General features: G+C 37.7%; 1 protein-coding gene across 1 annotated transcript; it reads left to right on the top strand.

Moving 5' to 3' along the window:
* Window positions 1–312: 312 nt before the first annotated feature.
* On the top strand, window positions 313–20420 carry rab10 (RAB10, member RAS oncogene family). Its single transcript, XM_065256402.2, has 6 exons — window positions 313–958; window positions 16265–16325; window positions 16566–16704; window positions 17230–17319; window positions 19198–19299; window positions 19407–20420. Exons 1-6 carry the CDS (start codon window positions 832–834, stop codon window positions 19491–19493), a joined length of 606 nt encoding a protein of 201 aa, XP_065112474.1. The 5' UTR covers window positions 313–831; the 3' UTR covers window positions 19494–20420.
* The last annotated feature ends 1440 nt before the right edge of the window (window positions 20421–21860 follow it).

The raw sequence follows: 21860 nt of genomic DNA, 5'->3' as shown, positions 1-21860 counted from the left end.
TCATAAGGTTTGACTCAACCTCAGGATTTATTCAGTGCCCCGGGCATAAATATCTATAGTGCCTGATCACAAGGTTGCGTTTACAGGCCCGAATCGGGTATCTTTATACCCGGTCTGCGCCAGCTGCATCACACCCGCCGCACCTCCATTCACCCTTCCCGAATATCTACGTCAATAATGCCCTCATCATGTCTTCGGACAGTTGACCCCCCGTCCAATCACTGTCAGAAACGAATTTGAAAAGCATCACCCTCGGCCAATCACAAGCCTTAACACTGACGTAGGGGCGGGAAGAGGGGCGTGGCACTGAAATCTAGGGTGTCGCCGTGGTCGCTCTATTCGAAGGCGACGGCGGTTGGTCGGTCGTCTGTGTGTTTGTCCTCTTCTTAACTCCAAAAACGGACCCGGTACGGGCTGTCGGTTCTGATCCAGTTGCGAGACGTGCGGGTGGTGATTTGTTCGGTTCGGGATTGCTGGGATGAAGCGGAATATTTTTCATTTGAATCAGATCGCTGGTGTAGTTTGAAGAAAGAGAGAGAGTGAGTCGGGCGGAGGAGCCATTTTGTCCCGACTGTAAGAGAGAAAGAAAGAAAGACCGATATAAAACAACACATAACAACACAAAATACGCACGCCGGAAGTAAACGCACATCCATAAAGATCTCCGTTGAAGTCTAAAATAGACCACAGAGGGAAATTAACGAAATTAAGCTGTCGCGAGACTGACCCGTGTGTGTTTTTGAATCACACACACGCGCACAATCTTTCTTTCTTTAACACACACTCGGTGTCCATCTGTTTATCGTCAGTGTGTGTTTATAAGGAGCTCAAATGGCGAAGAAGACATATGATCTGCTGTTTAAACTGCTCTTGATCGGTGATTCTGGAGTGGGAAAGACCTGCGTCCTGTTCCGTTTCTCCGATGACGCCTTTAACACCACCTTCATTTCCACTATAGGTGAGTATCACGCCCAAATCCTTCCGAGCCGAACCGGTTCTGGGTGTTTATTCATAAATTTTTATGAGAAATAATGTTGTATGTGTGAGTGAGTGGATGGTTACCGGGCCTTGAGACTGAGGTCTAGCATGCTTGCTAACATGCTAACAGATTCATATCAGCTGATGAAATCATCAGAAGTCAGCAAAAAGTCAGGATCATGTGTTGGGCAGATAACGTTAAGTTTGTTTTGGTTTGCCATGTTAACCATGCCCTATTCATTTGTCTGTTTAAAGGAGTGCTAAGGTTATTGTTGGTGTTAAGCTTAGTTTTCCAACGTTAGCTTAAACATAACATTTTTATTAAGGAAATAGACGTTAAAGGAGTCTTATTCATAATCTGACAGTGTGATACTAATTCATCTGTCTGTGTGAAATAGTTTAAATGTGAATGTTCTCACAGGCCTGTCACTGACATTATACCTTTTGATAATCTTTAAGTTAGTTTATAAAGACTGCGGGTTAAACTGGTATACAGTACATTCACTGTGTAACTAGTTGAATTAGCCTGCAAATTCATTGAAATAATCGTTTGTAAGTTATTTAAAAAAACCCATAAACAATTCATTAGTGTGGCGTCATCTGCTGCTCTACCGCGCATGCCCGGGTCAGCTCGTGCCAATAGAACGATTGCCTAACGCGCGCGCTTGTGTTCTGACAAACCTGTCATTTCAGTATTCCGTGGTGTTTTCTCTGTGATATCATGGGGAAGCACATTTGGTTAGGACTTTTACTAGTTATAGGTAATTTCATGTGTTAGTGGCTGATTTCATTGCATTTTAAAAGAAACTTGGATTTTCCAAAGCAGTGATGTTGTGTACACAACAAGTAATTTGCTAATACGTCTATATATGTCATGACATAGATATGATAATTATTTGCTCTTTGTAACTTTTCCGGAATGTCATAGTACTGTGATGGTATGTAAAAAAAAAACGGTAGCATCCTGTAAGATGTTTTCTGTGCATTTAAACACTTCTTTGGGATAATGTCAGTGGAAAACAGTTTTATTATGGTGACATTGAATTTGATCTGTTATATTAGATCTGAAAACTGTGCTACAAATGTTTATTAACAAAATGTCCTTTTAGAGTAGTTTATTTCTGATAACAAGCAAAATAAACCACACGTAGATTACCTAAAGCGTATCAAAACTTACACTGAGCTAACGTTACTGTCATACTGTGTAAAATGTCTATTATATATGTTTATGCGATCTTAACTACGGATCGGCTGCCAAACCTCCCATCAAATAGTGGTAATTCATGTTCTTCGTCTTTAGGAAACCAAAACATTTGTTATTTTCGACAAGGCATTTGTACAAGAGTTCATTTCAGCAACTTGTCACACCATTAAACAAACAGAGACCGGAAGTAAAGTTCCACTCAGACTAGGGGTGTCACGATTCTCCAAATCCTCGATTCAATTACATTTTCGGTTCTAAGGTCACGATTCAATTCCATTCCATTCTTGGTTTTTACTTTTTTTTTGGAAAGACAAAAAATGCTATGCCATTATTATTTATTACTATAATAGTTTCACATTAACATGCACATTGCGTGCTTTTCCTCGCATGGGGGTTTGTGGGCTTCACTTACGCGGGAGAGCTTGTAGAGAAAGGATTCCTTCTTGGACGCACCTGTAATGAGCGCATCTTGGACTCCTAGCATCTAAAAATATATCCAGCGTGTCATAAGCAGCTGCGCTTCTCTTTGTCTCACATGCACACACTCTCGCATCCCTAAACAAACTACAATAGTAATCCTTACGTATTTGTTCAGTTTTATGCGTTTCCTGTGAGCTGAGGCAAACTATGCCTTTTGTTAAAAATATTACCCGCTGCATCTTGGCGCCACTCTCGCACATGGCAGAGAGCTGTGCTCTGTCCGAAGTCAGATCACTAGGTACTAATCCTGTTTATGATATTTATTTCAAGGTGTTTAAAATATAAATCTCTGAGAGATTTTTTCCCCAGCTTGGCAAGCCGACCGTACGTGACATGGGGGCGTGACGGCATCGACAATCCCATTTTTTAATTCGAAGTTCGAGGTTGGGACTTAATTTCGATCGATTTCAATTTAAAATCAAAATCGTGACACCCTTAACTCAGACGCGTAATCGCGTCACCGCAGGTGTGTCCGATTAAACCGTCTATAGACAGTGATACTTAGGTTGCATTTACACGGCATTCTTTGAAGTGACTCAATTCCGATTTTTTCACTTATGTGCACAGATCGGATAAGACCCATGAATGTAAGCGTATTGATTCCGAAATTCTCAGATCTGTTTCAGGCCTTATTCATATGTGGAAAAAATTGGATATGAATCGGATATATGCATTCACATCTGCAGATCGGATATTCCGGCGTCAAGATGTGTTGTTTCATTGAAAATGCGACACTGGCAAATGACATCAACTAGGGGTGGGCGGATTTCATGTAATCGTATATTTCACAGTGTATATATGTATATATGTGTATATATGTGTATATATATATATATATATATATATATATATATGTATGTATGTATGTATGTATATGTATGTATAATATTTAATTGCAGAAATTTGCCACTCACTATTAGGGCTGTCACTTTTGAGAAAAATCAAATTCGAACGGATTTCGAATATCATGCAATGTATCCGAATATATTCGAATATCTAGCACCCCCCCCCCCCCTGTGCGCATAAAAAAAACCACCGTAATGGAGATTCAATCACAAAATTATTAACAGTGACAGTCATAAACAGGGTTGTCTGGATTACTTTTTTACTTAATGTTTGAAACAGCAGGTTATCAACTTATGAATAACAAACTTATATATATATATAGAAAAAACGATTCAGAACAGTTACAAACAATAACGTGACATTCAATTCCGCGGATTTAATGCCCGTCATTGACAAGCACACATATCCCGCGCTTGAGCGTGTTTGTGAGAAGTAATCTCATTGACAACAAGCACACATACAGCCTATAACCCGCGCGTTTGTGAGCCGTCATTGACAAGTGCATTATCTCTGCGCGTGTTGTTTGCTTGACCGTTTTTAATGATGGAGAGCACAAACCCTTTGATACTTGAGATGAAATTAAACTTATAGATGAGTTAAGCAGATCTCACTTGACTCTGTCGTCTATGTGACGCGCGACAGTCAACACATCATCATTTCAAATCCGTTTACAAGACGAATGCTGTTGTTGTTTAATATAAAGTTTACATTGCATTGTAAAAATGATGAAATTATCTTCATACATGCAAATTTCACAATGCGAACGTATTAACGCAAGTTTTTTATTCTGCTATAATATTTAACACTATAAACAATATGCAATTTTATATACAAACTATAATTCTATCTTGACATGCACATGAGGTTCATTTTGGTCCCATTTGATTCCCTCTCGTGCGCACAGTTGCTGTCGTCGGTCTCACTCTCAGCCTCCTTCCTATTACGAGGTGTTACTGAAAAAAAAATGCGCCACACATGGCATTTTAAAAACCGGATGGTTTATTTATAGTTCGAATACGGATATTTCACGTCATGTTCGAATGCATATTCCAATATCGAATAAAAAGCGACAGCCCTACTCACTATGGCTTTTAACTAAATGCTCACCACAGTTTTAAAATATGGGCATGTTAGTGTTACAGTAAATACCCAGCAGATAATAAAAGATTAAGTCTTGATAAACAGAATCTTGTTTTTAAATTGGTTACTCATTTTATAGACTACTTAAGCTATAGTATGCATTGTATTTTGTATTTATGCATACAATACATAAAAAATAGGCAATATGTAAAATGAACAGGTGTGAATATATGCACAAGCCCACAGGCATGATGACATACCTGTATATGAGCGACAGATCTCTAGATATAGATGGGTGCTATGAGGTGATAACCATAAAGTCTGTTTTAAGGTCTTGAGGCTCTTTTCTTTCTATTAACGTTAGACCTTAACCTTTGCATCTCTTTCTCATCTTTCTGATCAAAGATGTTTGTACTATGAGCAAATGGCGCGTCATACTACATCGCTCCAGCAGCGCACTGAAATAACCGCAAGTTTTGTCTTTGCTTGCTTAAAGTTCAGAAAACTTTACAACTATTAGCATTATGTGCAGAAGTGCTTTCTTTATTTGGTGACCCAGCTCCTTGCTCCTTGTATTATTTCATCTGTGTTCATTGCATATGACGTTTTACTTCTATGTGGTTTAAGCTCTTCCGGGTCCGTATGTCTCCCTTGAATTGTTTTACCAAGTGTTTAGTTTAAATGCAGAAATCTGATACGAGATGCTTTTAAAAGATGATGTAAGTGATTCGTCAAAAAATGAATCTGATATAGTCAACAAATCTGAATTGGGCATCAAGATCTACAGTGTAAATCCAGCCTCTCTCTTTAACCATGAGCATTTTTGATGGCATTTCATGTGCCTGGATAGTAAATGTAGTGAGTGGTTCATACTTGTTAGATTACAGGAACTCTATTAACGTATTCAAAGGGAACAGGGTGTGCGTAGCTGTGATCTAGCAGATGCTCTTGAACTCACCACAGGGTCGTTTCTCTCGGGGTAACAGGAGATCTCGGTGCTACAGCCATTCATGGGGCAAATTTAGACACAGCCCCCCCATGTCCTTTTATTTTAAAAAACTGGTCCACAGGATGGACTCAACAGGACGTTTTGTATAATGTCTTGCATGTATATGTAGACCAGAGTCAGGTGTAAAAAGATTTGTAGATATTTGGCTATCTGGAACATTCAGAAGAGCTGTATCATCATGTTATGATATAATGTAGTGTTAATACTAGAGATGGGCACGAGTACTCGATTGCTCAAGTACTTGAACGTGGCAACGATGATCGATCACGAAAACGATGACAGTTTGTATTTATTAACCCTTTAGTTTCTCTTCGTCATGCAGCTATTCCTGTTAGAGGTTTCTGTACAAAAATTTTTAATTCATTAATAATCTGGTATATGTTCATATTAGGGATGCTCCGATCGATCGGCCGATAATGCTTGCTATGCTTCTCAATGAATTACGGTGAAATGCGCTACAGCCAAAAGCCAGGGGGCGCTCTCGTGCAGAAACGCAAAATGCACTGTAGACGAAGAATAATACATGCGCAGCTCCAGGAAATGGCTTAAGGATATATTTCTATTGCTGTTCTTCAAACCTTTTCCGGTATTTTCATGATAATAAAGAGCATGTATAATAATTATTTTTGACGAGTGTTGCTTTTTCAAATCCATGTTATAAACGATTCACATTAACAGCGATTTCAGATCGATAATGACTTACTGATCAAAAGCCGTAGTACATGAAATAGCTTTGAATATGATTCAGAATCGTGATTAGCCACGTATTTTAAGTGGATATCGGCATTGATCGGAGCACCCCTAGTTCATATTTCTGTCATATTTTCTTCAAAAGTAAGTGTTAATTGAGTGTTTTTAAAATATTTTCATTTTCACCATAACTCGTACTATTTTCACCCGTCCCTTTGATTGCTCCGCCCTTAATTAATCGAGTATTCGTTTTTCAGACCTATGGATTAATCTAAATGAAAAAATTACATGCATGCACATCCCTAGTTTAAACCAGTTAATGTATTAATAGTGATGGCAATAACAAGTGTTAACATAATGGCACATAGTCTGTTCAGGTTTGGCATAGCCACTTTTCACAATCCAATAAATTACAGATCAAGTCCATCCTATAATTTACCTCTCATTAATGTGAAATTTCATTCAGAAATGTCACATTATGAAAATGAAATGAATGTCACGTTAACTTCAAATGCATGTGTCTAAATAACTAGCCTTTTGTATCTTCCGAATTTAACAAATCCAAGTTTGCAACATTTAATGGTATATTCAGTAGGGCTGCATTACAATTAAATATTTCTTAAATATATGCTTATATATATATATTAGTGGCCGATAACTATTCTGAATTGCACAGTTGATATTATTCACAGCTATTTCATGTACTACGGCTTTTGATCAGCGTGTCCTTGTCAGTCTGAAATCACTAGTTAGTTTGAGTCGTATAACATGCATTTGAAAAAGCAACACTCGTCAGACATAATCATTATACATATTCTTTATCATCATGAAAATTTCTGGTTAAAGATTAATAAAGGTTTGAAGAACAAGAATATAAATATATCCTTAAGCCATTTCCTGGAGCTGCGTGTGTATGGTTCTACGTCTGCACGAGAGCGCCCTCTGGCTTTTGGATGTAGCGGCATTTCACCGTATTTCATTGAGAAGCATAGCAAGCATCATCGGTCGATAAATCCGAGCCCCCCTAATAATTATTATACAAAGTACTCAAAGAAAAAATTTTATTCTGCAAAATAATTCACTAACATGTTTTTTAATGAATGGCCATTTAATTTATGTCTGGGAAACAGTACCTCAAAAAAGTCGAGTAGAGATAGATATGGCTTATGTTTCTGGCAGACATACCACACTTTTAAACCTGGATATAATAGCAGTTAGAAATAAAAAACTAATATTTACCTGGTTTTGTTCTGGGCAGACAAGGGTGTGTTTGAGATCTTTATGAGTGTGTTTTTACCTGCTGATCGTTTATAGTATAGCGGATGACCACATCACACACCTTTAACTTGTGTATGTCAAAAAGAGAGGTCAGGTGATTGTTGTAAAATGTGATCATGTTGTGTTCAATCTACTAAACCATTGTAAAAGATCAGTAGGAGATCTGTTTTATTTCTATTCTAATTTACTTCCGTGTAGTTTTATCTTGGAATGTTCTTGGTGGTTTAAGTCCAAAGTTGATCATTTTCACTTTCTTTATACACATCTGTTCTTATTCCAAATGAGTGCACATTATTCCCTATGAACTTTTGCAATCTTTCATTTGAAACTTGATTTTCTTTTCGTCTTACATCACCGAGGGTACATTTTAAACAATGACCTCGTGTACACCTGTTACAAATATCCATCTCATGTGATCTAAACATAAGGGGATGGGTGTAACCAGGGTTTGAAAGTTTTTGTGATCTGATCGCTCAAACTTCTTTCAAAGAAACATGCGATGCATTTCTAGTGTAAAGATGAGTGTACCACGTTAATAACTGTATAGTTGAGGGAAGTAGTTTACCACAATAAATTGCAAACTCTGATGTGTGTATTTTCCTGATATTTACTTTCACCAGGAAATCCCTCCCTACAAATATTTCCTCTTCTTGAATATCTGTTTTTAAGTGATTGTGTATGTCATTTCATATTGGCTTTACGTGAATCTCTCTGTATGTCATAGGTCTTAAAATACACACCGGAAAGTCCCAAAGTGAAAGATCATCTTACACGCTTGCACGCCTGCTACATATTTGAACTTTCACTCGCTTGTTATAAAGATGATACGCTTATAAGCAACAAAATGTGAGAAACTGATCTTTCAGATCGGAAGAGAGTTTTGCACATGCTGTGTTGGACAATCTCTTTCTTTGATTGACAGGGTTTTGGGTCAGTTGGGCGGAGCTTTGGTTTTGACCCTGTGGAGGCGCCTCACAGCTGTTGAGGCTCATGGGAAGTTCTGATTGGCTGACTGTCAAGAACCCATTCATGTATGTGTGTATGTATCGGAGATTCTGAGCTTGTGATTTTCCAAACTGAAAATCAGAGCCAGTTTAACCCAAACTCACATTTAGTGCTGTACTGAATCTAGGCTAAATGTCTCGTTGAGATTGTTCGAAATGTTGTCATTATTTAATTAGTAGAAATGTGAACATTTTGGCATGTTGATTTACAGTGTGTACCCCTTGATTTTCTGGTTGCACCCCTAAAATTTTCAGTTTGGGCCACTGTGCTCCTAGTGAAAAAAGTTAGTCTGGAGCCCGGCTGTCTGAGTGTATATATTGGTTTGTGCGCACTATTCTTATTAGGGCTGTGAATCTTTGGGTAGACAGCGAATCGATTCGATTCACGATTCAAAGGTTTCCGATTCGATTCAAAAACGATTTTTGCTAACCAGAACGATTCAATTCGATTCGATTAACAATAAAATTGGATTTGATTCGAATATTAACGATTCTGTTCTATAAATTAGTATACATCTGCATCTGAGCAAATAAAAGAAATATTTGGGAAATTCATGACCATTTAATAGATTTTCATTAACTAGATTCAGGACTTTAGTTTAATAGCTTAACTTCTTAGGACTCAAAATACATTAAAGCAAGTAAACCAAGAAAAATAATACTACTTCTACATATTCAATGCACCATAAACGTTTATTGTAAACATTGCATACATTTCCTGAAAATTTAGGAAATACAGCAAAGTGTGTAAATACAGCAAAGTGTGTAAAGGAGTAGCACTTCTCACGTCTGACCCTAAAATACTAGCTGCTTTAAGTGCAGGTATGTCTATCTTAATGGCATGGCATCTGCGGAGATGGTTGCTAATAAGGTTCGTTGTATTTCCAATGTATTTTAACTCAGATTTACAATGTCTGCAAACTGCAACGGACTTCGGACAGTCTTTCAATTTACTTCGTGAAAACTGAAGTAATCCCAAACCTTTGATCTCATGTTGGCTGGTGCGTTGTTCTCCTTCGTGTCCCTCCATTTGTGCACTGTCTGCTGTGTTTATTCAAATGACAGCAAACAGGCGCGCCGCAAATTGAAGAGTAGTGAAGTAATCCACTGCTCATTTTACGTCGCAGATGTAACTAATTTAAAATTTATTTATATATTTTTTATTATCCATCATATTCGTTATATAATCACGATTCATTCGATTGTTAAATATAAAATCGAAACAAACGATTCACGATTCAAAAATCCAGGTTTCAAGATCGATGCATATGCATCGGCAGGATTTGTAATCGATGCATCGAGAAAACGAATGAATCGTTACACCCCTAATTCTTATGCATCCTTTTCTCTCTGCTGTTGAGGTTTAGTGTGGTTTGCGTGTATTGTGTGAGAGTGACTCAGTGTTTGGCTCCTTGTTTGTGTATCATTGCATAAAGCGGCTCCCACCCATGCAGCTGTGTATTTAATATTTCTGCTGAATGTGATGTTTAGTCCGATTTCTGCATCACAGTAGGTACATTTACGTGCAACCAAATAACCTGATTGTAAATTGTATTGATGGCTCAAAAGCCTTCATCTAAACACCTTAATCAATACGACTACGAACGATCGGATGCAAATTTAGATTATATTGAGGGGGTGGTGTACTCTGATCTGTGAGCCGATCAGGAGGAGAAAAGTATGCATTTAAACGCGTTAATCGTAGTATTTTCTCAGTCAGATGCAGAAATACCTTGTGCACATGCGCAGAACATTTGTGCTCAAGTTCACGTCTTATAATTACCTCTTTTATCACATGATTCTTCTTTCTGAGAAATCATTTGTATGCGTGTTTGGAAGCTGAATGGAGACGCGCGCGTGTCCGTGCAAGATGACGCGGTCCGTCTCGTGCAAATCCGGACAGACGTTCGCTGGTGGCCTCTGACCCTGTCCATAAACATCTCTCTTTTTGCACAAACGGAGAAAGACGACGCAAAAGCAAAACTTTCTGAAAAGCATCCTGCTTTAGAAATGACCACTGTGGTAGATGAAACCGAGACAATCTGCCCTTTTTGGGTATTAATCCTCTGGACTGATCGCGTGCTTTTTAATAAGGTAATGTTGCGTGAATATCTGATAATGTATTAATCCTGGTTCTGTTGTTCATCTGTCGCTGCTGTTTGCACGTTGAAATTAAATCTTTTGCTTTTACTAGTTCACAGACAACGGTCAACTGTATTTTTACTCAATGACAATTTCATATTAAAATCTTATAAGTTAACGGTTAATGTTCGGTTTAGAAGCTACGGTTGTCGGTCAGGAAAATTAACTGATATGAGCATCCCTAACGCTATGTAAATTCTGCAGCATTTATGAGTACTTTTAAAGTATTAGGCTAAGTTACCTAAAGCAATAAAATAGCGTTGTGCCTTTTGAGAAGTGTGTTTTCATTACCTATACAGTGTTTCCTCTAGGATTTTTTTCAGCTGTGGCGGCAGGGGGCGCCCATGATGATTATAAATGTAAAAAAAAATTTTATGTAGAATATAGGCTACAGTAAACTAACATGTATTTTTTTTTTTATAATTTTCACGCTGTCATTTACTTTTCCTTATATTTATAGCATATTGCTTTTCTATGTTTGATCTAAACTGTATTTTCTAAAAAAAAACGTTACACAGCTACGTACGTAGTTCGGATATTTCATTGTAGTTTTAATGTAGTGTGCATTTCAAGTTCGTCCTCGTGTTTAGCGTACAGAGCTGTTACAAAGTCATGCAGTCCTGTTTGATAATCCGCACCACTGTGATTGACAGAACAACCGACCAGTTATCCGACATCAGCAGCAATTTTATTTCACACCCGTACCATTTGACATAAAGACTGTGACCCCGAGCCGGTCACACCGCAAAACGCGCAGTTAAATATAAACCTTTACCGGTCTTCAGACAAAACTTAAACACAAATAAGCATGGGACATTTAAAAACGAGTCGAATTTTGGTCTTGGATGTTAGACCCGCATTTTACTCTTGTCTATTGAGTCCCGACCTGCATCTACAACACAAATGACACGCGAATAGCCTATTACACCCGTTAGATCAAATATTATGCGGTTCACCCGCGGGTACCCCGACCCTGCTGTTTCGTCTGAAAACAGATAAAACAGTCTCACCGTCTGCCTCAAGTTTCTATTACCAACGTTCTTCTCTTCCACGGGAATAATGTAAGTTTCCTTACAAACAGATTCGACTATTGATGTCTTGCATATAAGTAGTATTCAGTATTTAGCCTTTTGTTTTTGGACAAATATCTTATCATTTAATGTGAAACTTTGTGAGTGTCGTTCTAAAGCACAGACGATTGACTGACAGCTGAGCGCTCAGCAGTGCGCTGCGCTTATACCCTATACTGAATAACTAATGGCCCGATAAGTTGATAATATGAGTACAGTGATTCCAAATGAATGTCCAAAAAACTCATAATATGTTAAATCAAAAGTTTAATAATGTCTTTTCTCGCAGCCCTGCGCTGTGTTGGTGTAGATATGCGCCGGTCAACATCATATGCGTGATGACCTTGCAGCTTAAATTACCCTTAATTTATAGTCATAAAGATAAAAGTAAAACAACATTCGAAACTTCAAATGATGTATTTTTATTTGTGTAAACTCACAATAAGGAGAAAACCTTGTGCTTATTAATAATCATTAAAAACATGACGTGCTTTCTGCTGCTTTGGTTTTAGAGCGCGTCACAAAAAAAGAACAGAAACTCAAATACTTTTTTATTCGTTTTGTCAATTTAATAATTATTTAAGTGCAACATATTTCGTATAGGCTTATTTATTTTATTATTATTTCTCAAAACAGAAACGTAGCTTAATAATCCTCTGTTTATTTAAATTTGTGCATGAAACTAAACCCATGGAGGAAATTATGATATTTTAGGAGATTTATTTATAAATGAGTGAACAACGCAAATCCAGAAAGGAATTTATTTCTAGACAGCCAGTCTCGCAGAGCGGACATTTCGGTAGCTTTTTTGCGAGCTGCCGCTGTGGGTTTTGTCTAGAAGGGATACAGCAAATGCCGAAAAGTTAAGGATTAGATTTGGAGGTAGGATTATTAGGATGAAAACAGCGGTTCTGGCTAAATTAGATACAAATACATCCTACAATCGTGTGAAATTTTGTGTTTAGAGTTGGGTTTGGTTAAAGGATTAGGATAAAACAGTGCTCATCCAACGAGATTTCGTTTGCTGTATCCCTTCTATCCACAACCGCAGGCGTGGCGGGGATGTTTTATGAGTGGCGGGCCGCCACGGTTGAATGTATATAGCGGAAACACTGCTATATCTGAAAACTTATTAAGAACAACTTTCTCCAACTCAGTTTTGACTTTATCCAGAGATAAAACGTGAACTGTATAGCTCAGTGGTAGAGCTTTGCGCTTGCAGAGCGAAAGGTCATGGGTTTAAAGCCAGGGAACACAAGTATTGATAAAAATTTATAGCTTGTAATGTACTGTTAGTCGCTTTGGATAAAAGTGTCTGCTAATTGCATAAATATGATAACTAAAACTCAATGAGAGCTCGAGTTAGCGTCCGCAGCGTAGCGTTGCCAAGTCCTCTGCTTTTTTCGTGGTTAGATTTGGGCTACTGTTTATATGTTTCCACCAGTTTTTTTTCTGCAGGTTAAAGATTAAATGATTTCCTTGATTAGTTATTGATATTTGGGCTGTGGAGAGTCTTTGGGATGTTTTTGAGCTAGTTTTGAATGTCCATCTGGATGGTTTTGATATGCGAATCTGGCAACCCTGGCTGTGCACTTGCGCAGTCGTTCAGTTTGGATTCTCTAGAACCAGAGGTGTAAAAAGTACTCAAAAATGTTACTCAATTAAAAGTAAAAGTATCTGGCGAGAATCATACTTGAGTAAAAGTAAAAAAGTACCACATTAAAATTGTACTCCAGTATTAAAAGAGTAAAAGTATCAGGAAGAGATTCTTGTTTAAGCTTTTAATCTCTAAAAACATGGGAATGAAACCCATACAAGGTTTTATCCTGCTTTACAACTGTTTGTATTTAATTGTATTTATTTATACCACGAGTTTGTTGAATGCTTGATTCTGATTGGCTAAGAAATGTTCCATGGGTGTAGATTATTTTTTAATAACCCCACACCTAACCTTTAAAATGTCTTAAAAATAGGCACCAGAGCAATATTTGTGGTAACCGTGGTATAAGCGGAATAAATGGCTCCGGTCCTTTGATTTATTCGAAAATAATGCACACCCGCGGTGTAACGCATTACCACCTAGGGTGTGCATTATTTTCTTATAATTCAACAGCCCGTCGTCAATTATTCCTTACTTATCAAACTACAGTATAAGACTACCTAATTTCAGTATGCAACATGCTACTCAAAGTTGTAAAACCTCAAATTTAACTTAAGCAGCAGCTGATTTACAAAAATTCAAGCACTATCAAGCCTCTCACAGGCAGCCGATGCAGGAAGAGGTGTATTAGACCTTGTTCACACTGTCAGTCCAAATCCGATGTTGGTGCATATCCGATAGGAATCCAATCACATTTAGAACGTGTGAACGGCCAAAAACCACATGAAATCCTTTTTCTAATCCATTTCAGGCTACATCCAGTGGTAGATTTCGCATTTCCGGAAATCCATTTCAGTCTAACCGCCCTGATCGCATTTGTGTAGCTTTTTGGTTATGTCATGCTGTTGGGTCATGTAAATACATCAGACGTCAAGGCAGATTGCCGTGCCAGCGCGACGTCATTGCCATAGAAACAGTGCAGATAATCTGGAAAACGGCAGAACGCTGCGGGACGCACAGATCAGATCTGAACAGTTGTGATACACAATATAGACAGTGAATCTGTCAAACTGGATATGCACCAAAATCAGATTTGGACTGACAGTGTGAACAAGGTCTTAGTCCTGATAGAAAGGCTGCAAATAGCAGGGAACGTGTCACACAGGAACACACTTCATGTGTTGACGGTTTCAAAGAAACGAAAAAATCTTCATCATCAGATGAACTGTTGGCCAATTCCTTAGAATTGTCCAAAGGATCCAGAATGAAATACATTTAAGTAAAACTGGCCATCAGCCCAATTCAATTGTTTTGGTAAGAGCAAGGGAAAATAGAATGAGGTGATCTCTAAAAAATAAGTACTTTTTGACTGTAAATAAAATTGTAAGGAGTAAAAAGTACTTTTTTTCCTTAAAAAATGTAATTGAGTAAAAGTAAAAGTACTGATTTTAAATTGTACTCAAGTAAAGTAAAAATCCCCAAAAATAATACTTAAGTACAGTAATCAAGTAAAATCAAGTACTTTACACCTCTGTCTAGAACGTACATGTAAACACATTTCAATTGGATTGCAATGTTTAGGGTGCATGTTAACTGTATTAAGTCGTATTAAATTCAGTCAGATTGACAAAATTTTGTGCATGTAGACATGGCCACTGTGCCGATTTGTACATTTTTTGGTGGGTTTTTTTCTCTTTAAAACCCATCCATCCACCATGATGTTATGGTGTTGTTGCTTGGGTATTACTATTGAGTTAATAAGTTGTTCATATTGTTTTTTTTTGAGAACATGCTTCTTTCCCGGTGTGCATACCCTTCAGACCTTTTATTTAACCGTGTCAATTAGGGCTGAGCAAAAATCGATTTTCCGATTAATCGTTTTTTAAAATGTGGTCTAATAAAAATCGATTCTCAAAGAGCAGAATCGAGTTTTTTTCTTTCATATTTATTTCTGCAAACATTGAACGTAAGATTAACTTGAATCTAATTACTAGCCTTCTTCAACGTTAGTGTTGTGGCTTTTAATTTTTTTTATTAATTACCCACTTGTAAACTGCTGTTCACTGTTGTTTTTTATTAATATAGTATTTGTATTAAATCTATATTCATTGAGTTGAATCGAGAATAGAGTATAAAAACCTACCCGAGAACCAGAATCGAAAATTAAATCGAGAATCGAAATCGAATCGATTTGATAGCTTGTGAATCGAAATTGAATCAATCTGGAACATCTGAATCGATACCCAGCCCTAGTGTCAATTGTTCGCGCAAAATGGATGCACAATGACTAAAAACTGAGTCTAAACCCCACCTCCAGAAACAAAGGAGTTTTGAGATGCTCCACGAATACAGTTTACCGCACTTTTCAGTGTAAGTTTGTGTTTCTGAATGATGTTATTGTGTGACTGCATCATTGAGCAGTATTACAGAAAACCTTTCCAGTCTGATTGCCTGTCCGTGTTGGTCTGTGCTTGTCTCAACAACACACACTGCTAGTGTTCATGTGAACGCTTGACATCCCTGTACCTTTTAGCCTCTCTACCAATTAACACGGTGACACTTTCAACCACCCTGGGTTGTGCTGCATTTTTTTTTTTTCTGCGAAACACAAAAACCAACCGGATCACTTACCCGTGTACATTAAACAAACATGGTTTGAATGCATAATGAATATTGATAGCTTTTACCGTGTAGATGTATTCTCACATTGATCCTAGTATGAACATGCCTTTAGACATCATAATAAAATTAAATAAAAAGATTTTTATTGCAAATAACGATTATTTTCATAATCGATAAATCAGACGATTATTTTCCGATTAATCGACTAATCGGATGAAATTTATTTTGTATTAACTTAAATTTCTGTTTTTTTCTTTCCAGGAATTGATTTTAAGATTAAAACAGTTGAATTGCAAGGAAAGAAGATAAAGCTACAGATATGGTGAGTTTGCTTAAGTTTTTTGTACTGTATTTATTTGTGCTTATTTGCTGGATCCAGAATTAACACTTGACATAATGTTAGTAAAAATTTGCTAAGTATTTGCTTAGTATTATCTACAGCGATGTTGTTCTTCATGTAATCGTGAATGGATGTGCTTCACTTGTGAATATTTAATTTATTAAGCTTCAACTATGATGAATGAACAGAAATATTTAATTGGTTGTTAATGTGTTTGTGCAGGGATACAGCAGGTCAGGAACGGTTTCACACCATCACTACCTCTTACTACAGAGGGGCCATGGGCATCATGCTTGTATATGACATCACCAACGGCAAGAGCTTCGAAAACATCAGCAAATGGCTCAGAAACATTGACGAGGTACATCATGAAAACATTCACGGCCAACCAGCCAATTTTGTTTTGTATAATTATTGGAAAGTGTCACGATAGATGCAGTGTAGTTTAAAACATTAGTCCTTTATAACAAAACAAATCCCCAATCGTTTTCGCAGCCGAAAAGGGAAATTGCTGATGGTTTGTTGTTTGAATCGATGATTCATGCCGAAGTTACAGACAGTCAGCAATTTCATTGGAATTTATAAAAAACTCGATGAGGTTTGTGGTTGTCTCATCCCAGACTCACAACAGTTGGTTAAAGGTTTTTTAGTGATGTTAAGCAGGTCAGGTTACTCAGACAGAGCAGTGCTGGAGCCACAGTGTTTTTAAGAGGAGTCAGACTATGATTGACTTACAGTTATATCAAATTGGGATCTGAGAAAGTAGTTCAATATCCGGAAAAAGACACACTATTCATTTGGACTCTGACTCGATGTTACTGCATGTAGGGATGTAGAGATTGAAGTAAAGATGCATCTAAATGGTGTGTGTTTGTGTTTATTGCAGCATGCTAATGAGGATGTCGAGAGGATGCTGCTAGGCAACAAGTGTGACATGGAGGACAAACGTGTCGTACCAAAAGCCAAGGGTGAACAGGTGAGATTGTACAGGTTTTGGAGTGGCCAGGATGGTGGATCAGTACACTAGTCACTTGGGGCCGGTTACAAACACGGTCATAAGGCTTGTCTGGACGTAAATGCGCTTTACGTTCGACGTAGAATTTACACCTGTTGCACCATCTAGGCGTAGTGCACGTCTGATACCTAATCTTACGTCTAGTCAAGGGTAGGCATAAGTATAAAGTTTTGACTTGTTTTTATGGCCAAAATAGAGATGATCAAATTTGATGAGACTTTGGCACATCTAATGCGCAGGATACATGAGCAGTGTGCTTTCATGCATGCAAGTAATAGACCTCACCAATAAATTCTTATATATCATAAAATACCTAAATATTTACAAATACACAGTAAAGAACTTATTAAGAGCTTTCAGTTAATTTAGTTTTAATCCAGAACTATTAGAATTAAAGGTCACGTTCTTCCTGATCCCATTTTTCAAACTTAAGTTAGTGTGTAATGTTGCTGAAAGCTTACAGCAAATGGCCGGTTTGGACTACAGCCATCTACTTCCCAGTTGAATGACGTCAATAACAGTTTTTGACTAAACTCGGTGCTGACGTAATTTTTGCCACACATACCAACGATCCCGTGCGGACACGTCGAGTATAAACAATACTTACGTTTATAACCATAGTAAGTGCAAATGGCGTCTCAATATCACTGCGATTAAATGAATATGCGGATATGTGCATCGTCTACGCTGAACGTAGCTGCGTCTGGTCATAGTTTTAGATGGTGAAACAAGCATAAAACAACGTCACAATGCTTACAACCACATTTTTTTCGTCCGGCTGGTGCAACCGGCCACTGACAACTGACATTGTTCTTGTATTTGCTTATTTTTTATTATTTACCACAATTACCTGACATTGTAAATGGAAAATAAAAAAAATATAGGGATGGAAAGAAATTTGGACAGCCGAATATTTTATCATGCAGTTTTAGCGAATGAAAATAAAAAAACATATGATCTAAAGCCGCATTTCCACTGTACACGACGAATGATGGTCAATAATAGTCATTCATTCCCTATGGAAAGTCTTTATTCATTATTGTGAATTTTAGAATGAAGCCTCTTGCGCTGGAATGAGCTTCTCTCCCATGTTGGCACCATAGACTGTAAAAAAAGATGGACGACGCCGGTTCGCTCTCTTCCATTGGTGAAAAGTGAAGCCGCCAGTGTCCCGATATGGCGCTGACATCTTGGGTCTTGAGTCTGCGCAGTAGCGATTTCGGGACCAGTCATGCGCAGTAGTGAACAGGAAGTAAAGCCGCGAAATCAAGGCCCCGCCCTCTCTCTCGCAGAATGCGCATATCACACGGTATCACAGCTGTCAATCATGACGTGACACCACCGTTTTTATATCATTAAATAACTAACTAAACACAAAACTTATTTTAAAAACAAACATTTGAATTAGCATGATAAAAACTACAGTAAATGACAGAAACCAGCTTTGGAAAAAAGATAATTGAAGTGTAATTATTTTTTTAGTTGGTCTCAAGTCCCATTGAATAACATGGGGAGGTGGGGTTTATGACCTATACTGGGACCAGTCACTGGGGGGCGATCGAGACGTTTTGGCTTCACTTTTCAGGGCTTGTGCGGCACGCTTGGTTGGCACGAATTCAGGTTTAAATTGAAACTTCATTACGACTGCCACTAGGGGGCAACTGCGACAGTCGTGTCCAAATGTCATGTACAGGGGAAAGGCGGCTTAATAGTTTTTTTTGTCCAAAAATCTGTCAATAACCCTGGGGACTAATTGTACAATGCTTCAGACAATATTATTTGCATATACTTGTTCAGGCTCTCAAACACATTAATGAACTGTTTGGTGTTGGTTTTCAGATCGCAAGAGAACATGGGATTCGCTTCTTCGAAACGAGTGCAAAAGCCAACATTAACATCGAGAAGGCGTTCCTAACGTTAGCAGAAGACATTCTTAAAAAGGTGAGATCTGGAATACCTGACACAACACAATCAATACCAAAAGTCATGCCATTGCTATTTTTTAGCACTTTATTAAAACTTGAAATATATTTTTTGTTTATTCGCAGACACCAGTAAAAGAGCCGAACAGTGAAAACGTGGACATCAGCACTGGGGGCGGAGTCACGGGCTGGAAGACCAAGTGCTGCAGTTGAACACACACACACATGTACACACGTCACACAAACACAATCTTTTCTTCTGTATCCCTCTTTCTTACCCCCTCACCTTCTCTCTTCATTCACTCATCCTTTGTTTCCGTCTAACACTCTTCCGTTCTGTCTTTCTCATGGGATTCTCTGTAAAACACAACTCTAACGTTTCTCACACAACTGCTTGCTGACATCATTTTTATTTCTGTAAAAAAATGTAAAGAGAAGTCGTTTCATGTTTCTTCTTATTTTAAACTTTAAAGAAAGAACGAAATTAGTTTAAACAAACAAACAAAACAAAGGCGCATTCACCACTACACGAAGACCAGCAGTGGACCTGGAGACGCTGTATGTCGGCGCAAAGGAACGGCGAAGCGTTCAGTATGACATCATAGATGAAGACTTTGTCCAGTGTTAGTGTGAGATCTTCTCTAGCTGGGGTTATTTGATTTTTTTTGTTTTTTTCGTCCGGTGCCTTAAAGTAGAGCATATAAGCTCATCCCCCCCACCCCAAAACACACACATATAACCATCACTCTTCTGTAACCCATCCAGACACAAACAAACAATGGTCCTCACCTGACCCCCGCAAGCTGGACCCCACACATGCCCAAGCGGAACCATCCATTCTGTTTGCACAGAAGAGAATGGCATTATATTTTTGTTTTTAAATCTAATTTTTTTCTTTATTACTCAGAATGATTGTTTTATGAATATCGGTATGTATTTTTTTGTTTACCCTCACTCAGTTACTCATTCTCTCCTGCATGCTGGTTTCTTTGGGTTTTTGGGGTCTTTTGTAAGTTTTGCCATGTTTGTAATTCACAGGAAGTATCTCTTCTAGTCAAGATACGTGTCAGGGAGGGGAGTGTTCTCTTTGGAAATTCAAACAATTTTGCAGATCCATTAAAAATAAGCTTGTTTAAGTTACATGTTCTCTGCATTTTTCAAGGATGAAAGGAATTGTGTGTGTGTGTGCTGGTTAATATCTGGTGTCCTCAGTGAAGTAGTAACTTCTGTTAATAGCAAGAAGACTAGAACGGGAAATTAATCTGTTTTTAATAATAGAAACTATTTTACTCCTATTTGAGTCAGATCATACCTGTAAACATTATATATTTATATAATGTGTATATATATATATATATACACACATACATACACAAACATACATGCATACGCATGCATGCATGCATGCATACATATGCATACATATACATGCATGCATACATACACTCACCTAAAGGATTATTAGGAACACCATACTATTACTGTGTTTGACCCCCTTTCGCCTTCAGAACTGCCTTAATTCTACGTGACATTGATTGAACAAGGTGCTGAAAGCATTCTTTAGAAATGTTGGCCCATAATGATAGGATAGCATCTTGCAGTTGATAGAGATTTGTGGGATGCTCATCCAGGGCACGAAGCTCCTGTTCCACCACATCCCAAAGATGCTCTATTGGGTTGAGATCTGGTGACTGTGGGGGCCATTTTAGTACTGTGAACTCATTGTCATGTTCAAGAAACCAATTTGAAATTATTCGAGCTTTGTGACATGGTACATTATCCTGCTGGAAGTAGCCATCAGAGGATGATTACATGGTGGTCATAAAGGGATGGACATGGTCAGAAACAATGCTCAGGTAGGCTGTGGCATTTAAACAATGCCTAATTGGCGCTAAGGGGCCTAAAGTGTGCCAAGAAAACATCTCCCACACCATTGCATTAATGAGGTATTCTTAATAATCCTTTATGTGAGTGTATTTAATGATATGTCTGTTTGAATATGAGACATCTACTGTCAAGTAAATATTCATAAAGGTACTTTATGTAAACACTGTAAATCCATTTCTATATAAATTCATGAAGGTTAGTTTTTTTCTATTGTCTTTTTATAAACTGTGATTCAACAGAACCCAAGTATCCAGACAAAAATCCTTTGCATGAAATTTGAGGTTTGAAATCTTAATTAAATGTTGAATGGTTTAACCTGGTAATGAACTGGACAAATTATGCAATTTAAAGGGGACTCTTTAGATGTAAAAAAAAATAAAGAGGTTCTATAATTAGGTACTATAATTTTTCAAAAATTGTGTTTTTTTATTGTGCATTCCAATTAATATCAATCAAACTGCAGTTGGTTTTTTGGCCTTTATAACAAAAATACTGCAAAGTTGCACAATAAAAACACAATAACTTGATAACTCACATTTTTGTCAAAACATGTTTATCTCGTTCTGGAACCAAACTCTTCAAATCTTTGGTTTGGATCTGGGCATATGTGAAGTTTTAGCTCAACATACATAATTTATTATAGCATGTTAAAATTGCCACTTTGTAGGTGTGGGAAAAATGTGCCGTTTTGGG

This window comes from Paramisgurnus dabryanus, chromosome 12 (genome assembly GCF_030506205.2).
Source record: "Paramisgurnus dabryanus chromosome 12, PD_genome_1.1, whole genome shotgun sequence".
Taxonomy (NCBI): domain Eukaryota; kingdom Metazoa; phylum Chordata; class Actinopteri; order Cypriniformes; family Cobitidae; genus Paramisgurnus; species Paramisgurnus dabryanus.
Note: the sequence above shows the minus strand (reverse complement) of the source record. Positions and strands in the feature narration are given on the sequence as shown.

Excerpts from the sequence above, each read along its gene's own strand:
- rab10 (XM_065256402.2), top strand. The coding sequence starts at position 832 with ATGGCGAAGAAGACATATGATCTGCTGTTTAAACTGCTCTTGATCGGT. Across the intron at positions 16,705-17,229 it reads GGCTCAGAAACATTGACGAG|CATGCTAATGAGGATGTCGA; the intron begins GTACATCATGAA and ends TGTTTATTGCAG. Across the intron at positions 17,320-19,197 it reads CAAAAGCCAAGGGTGAACAG|ATCGCAAGAGAACATGGGAT; the intron begins GTGAGATTGTAC and ends GTTGGTTTTCAG.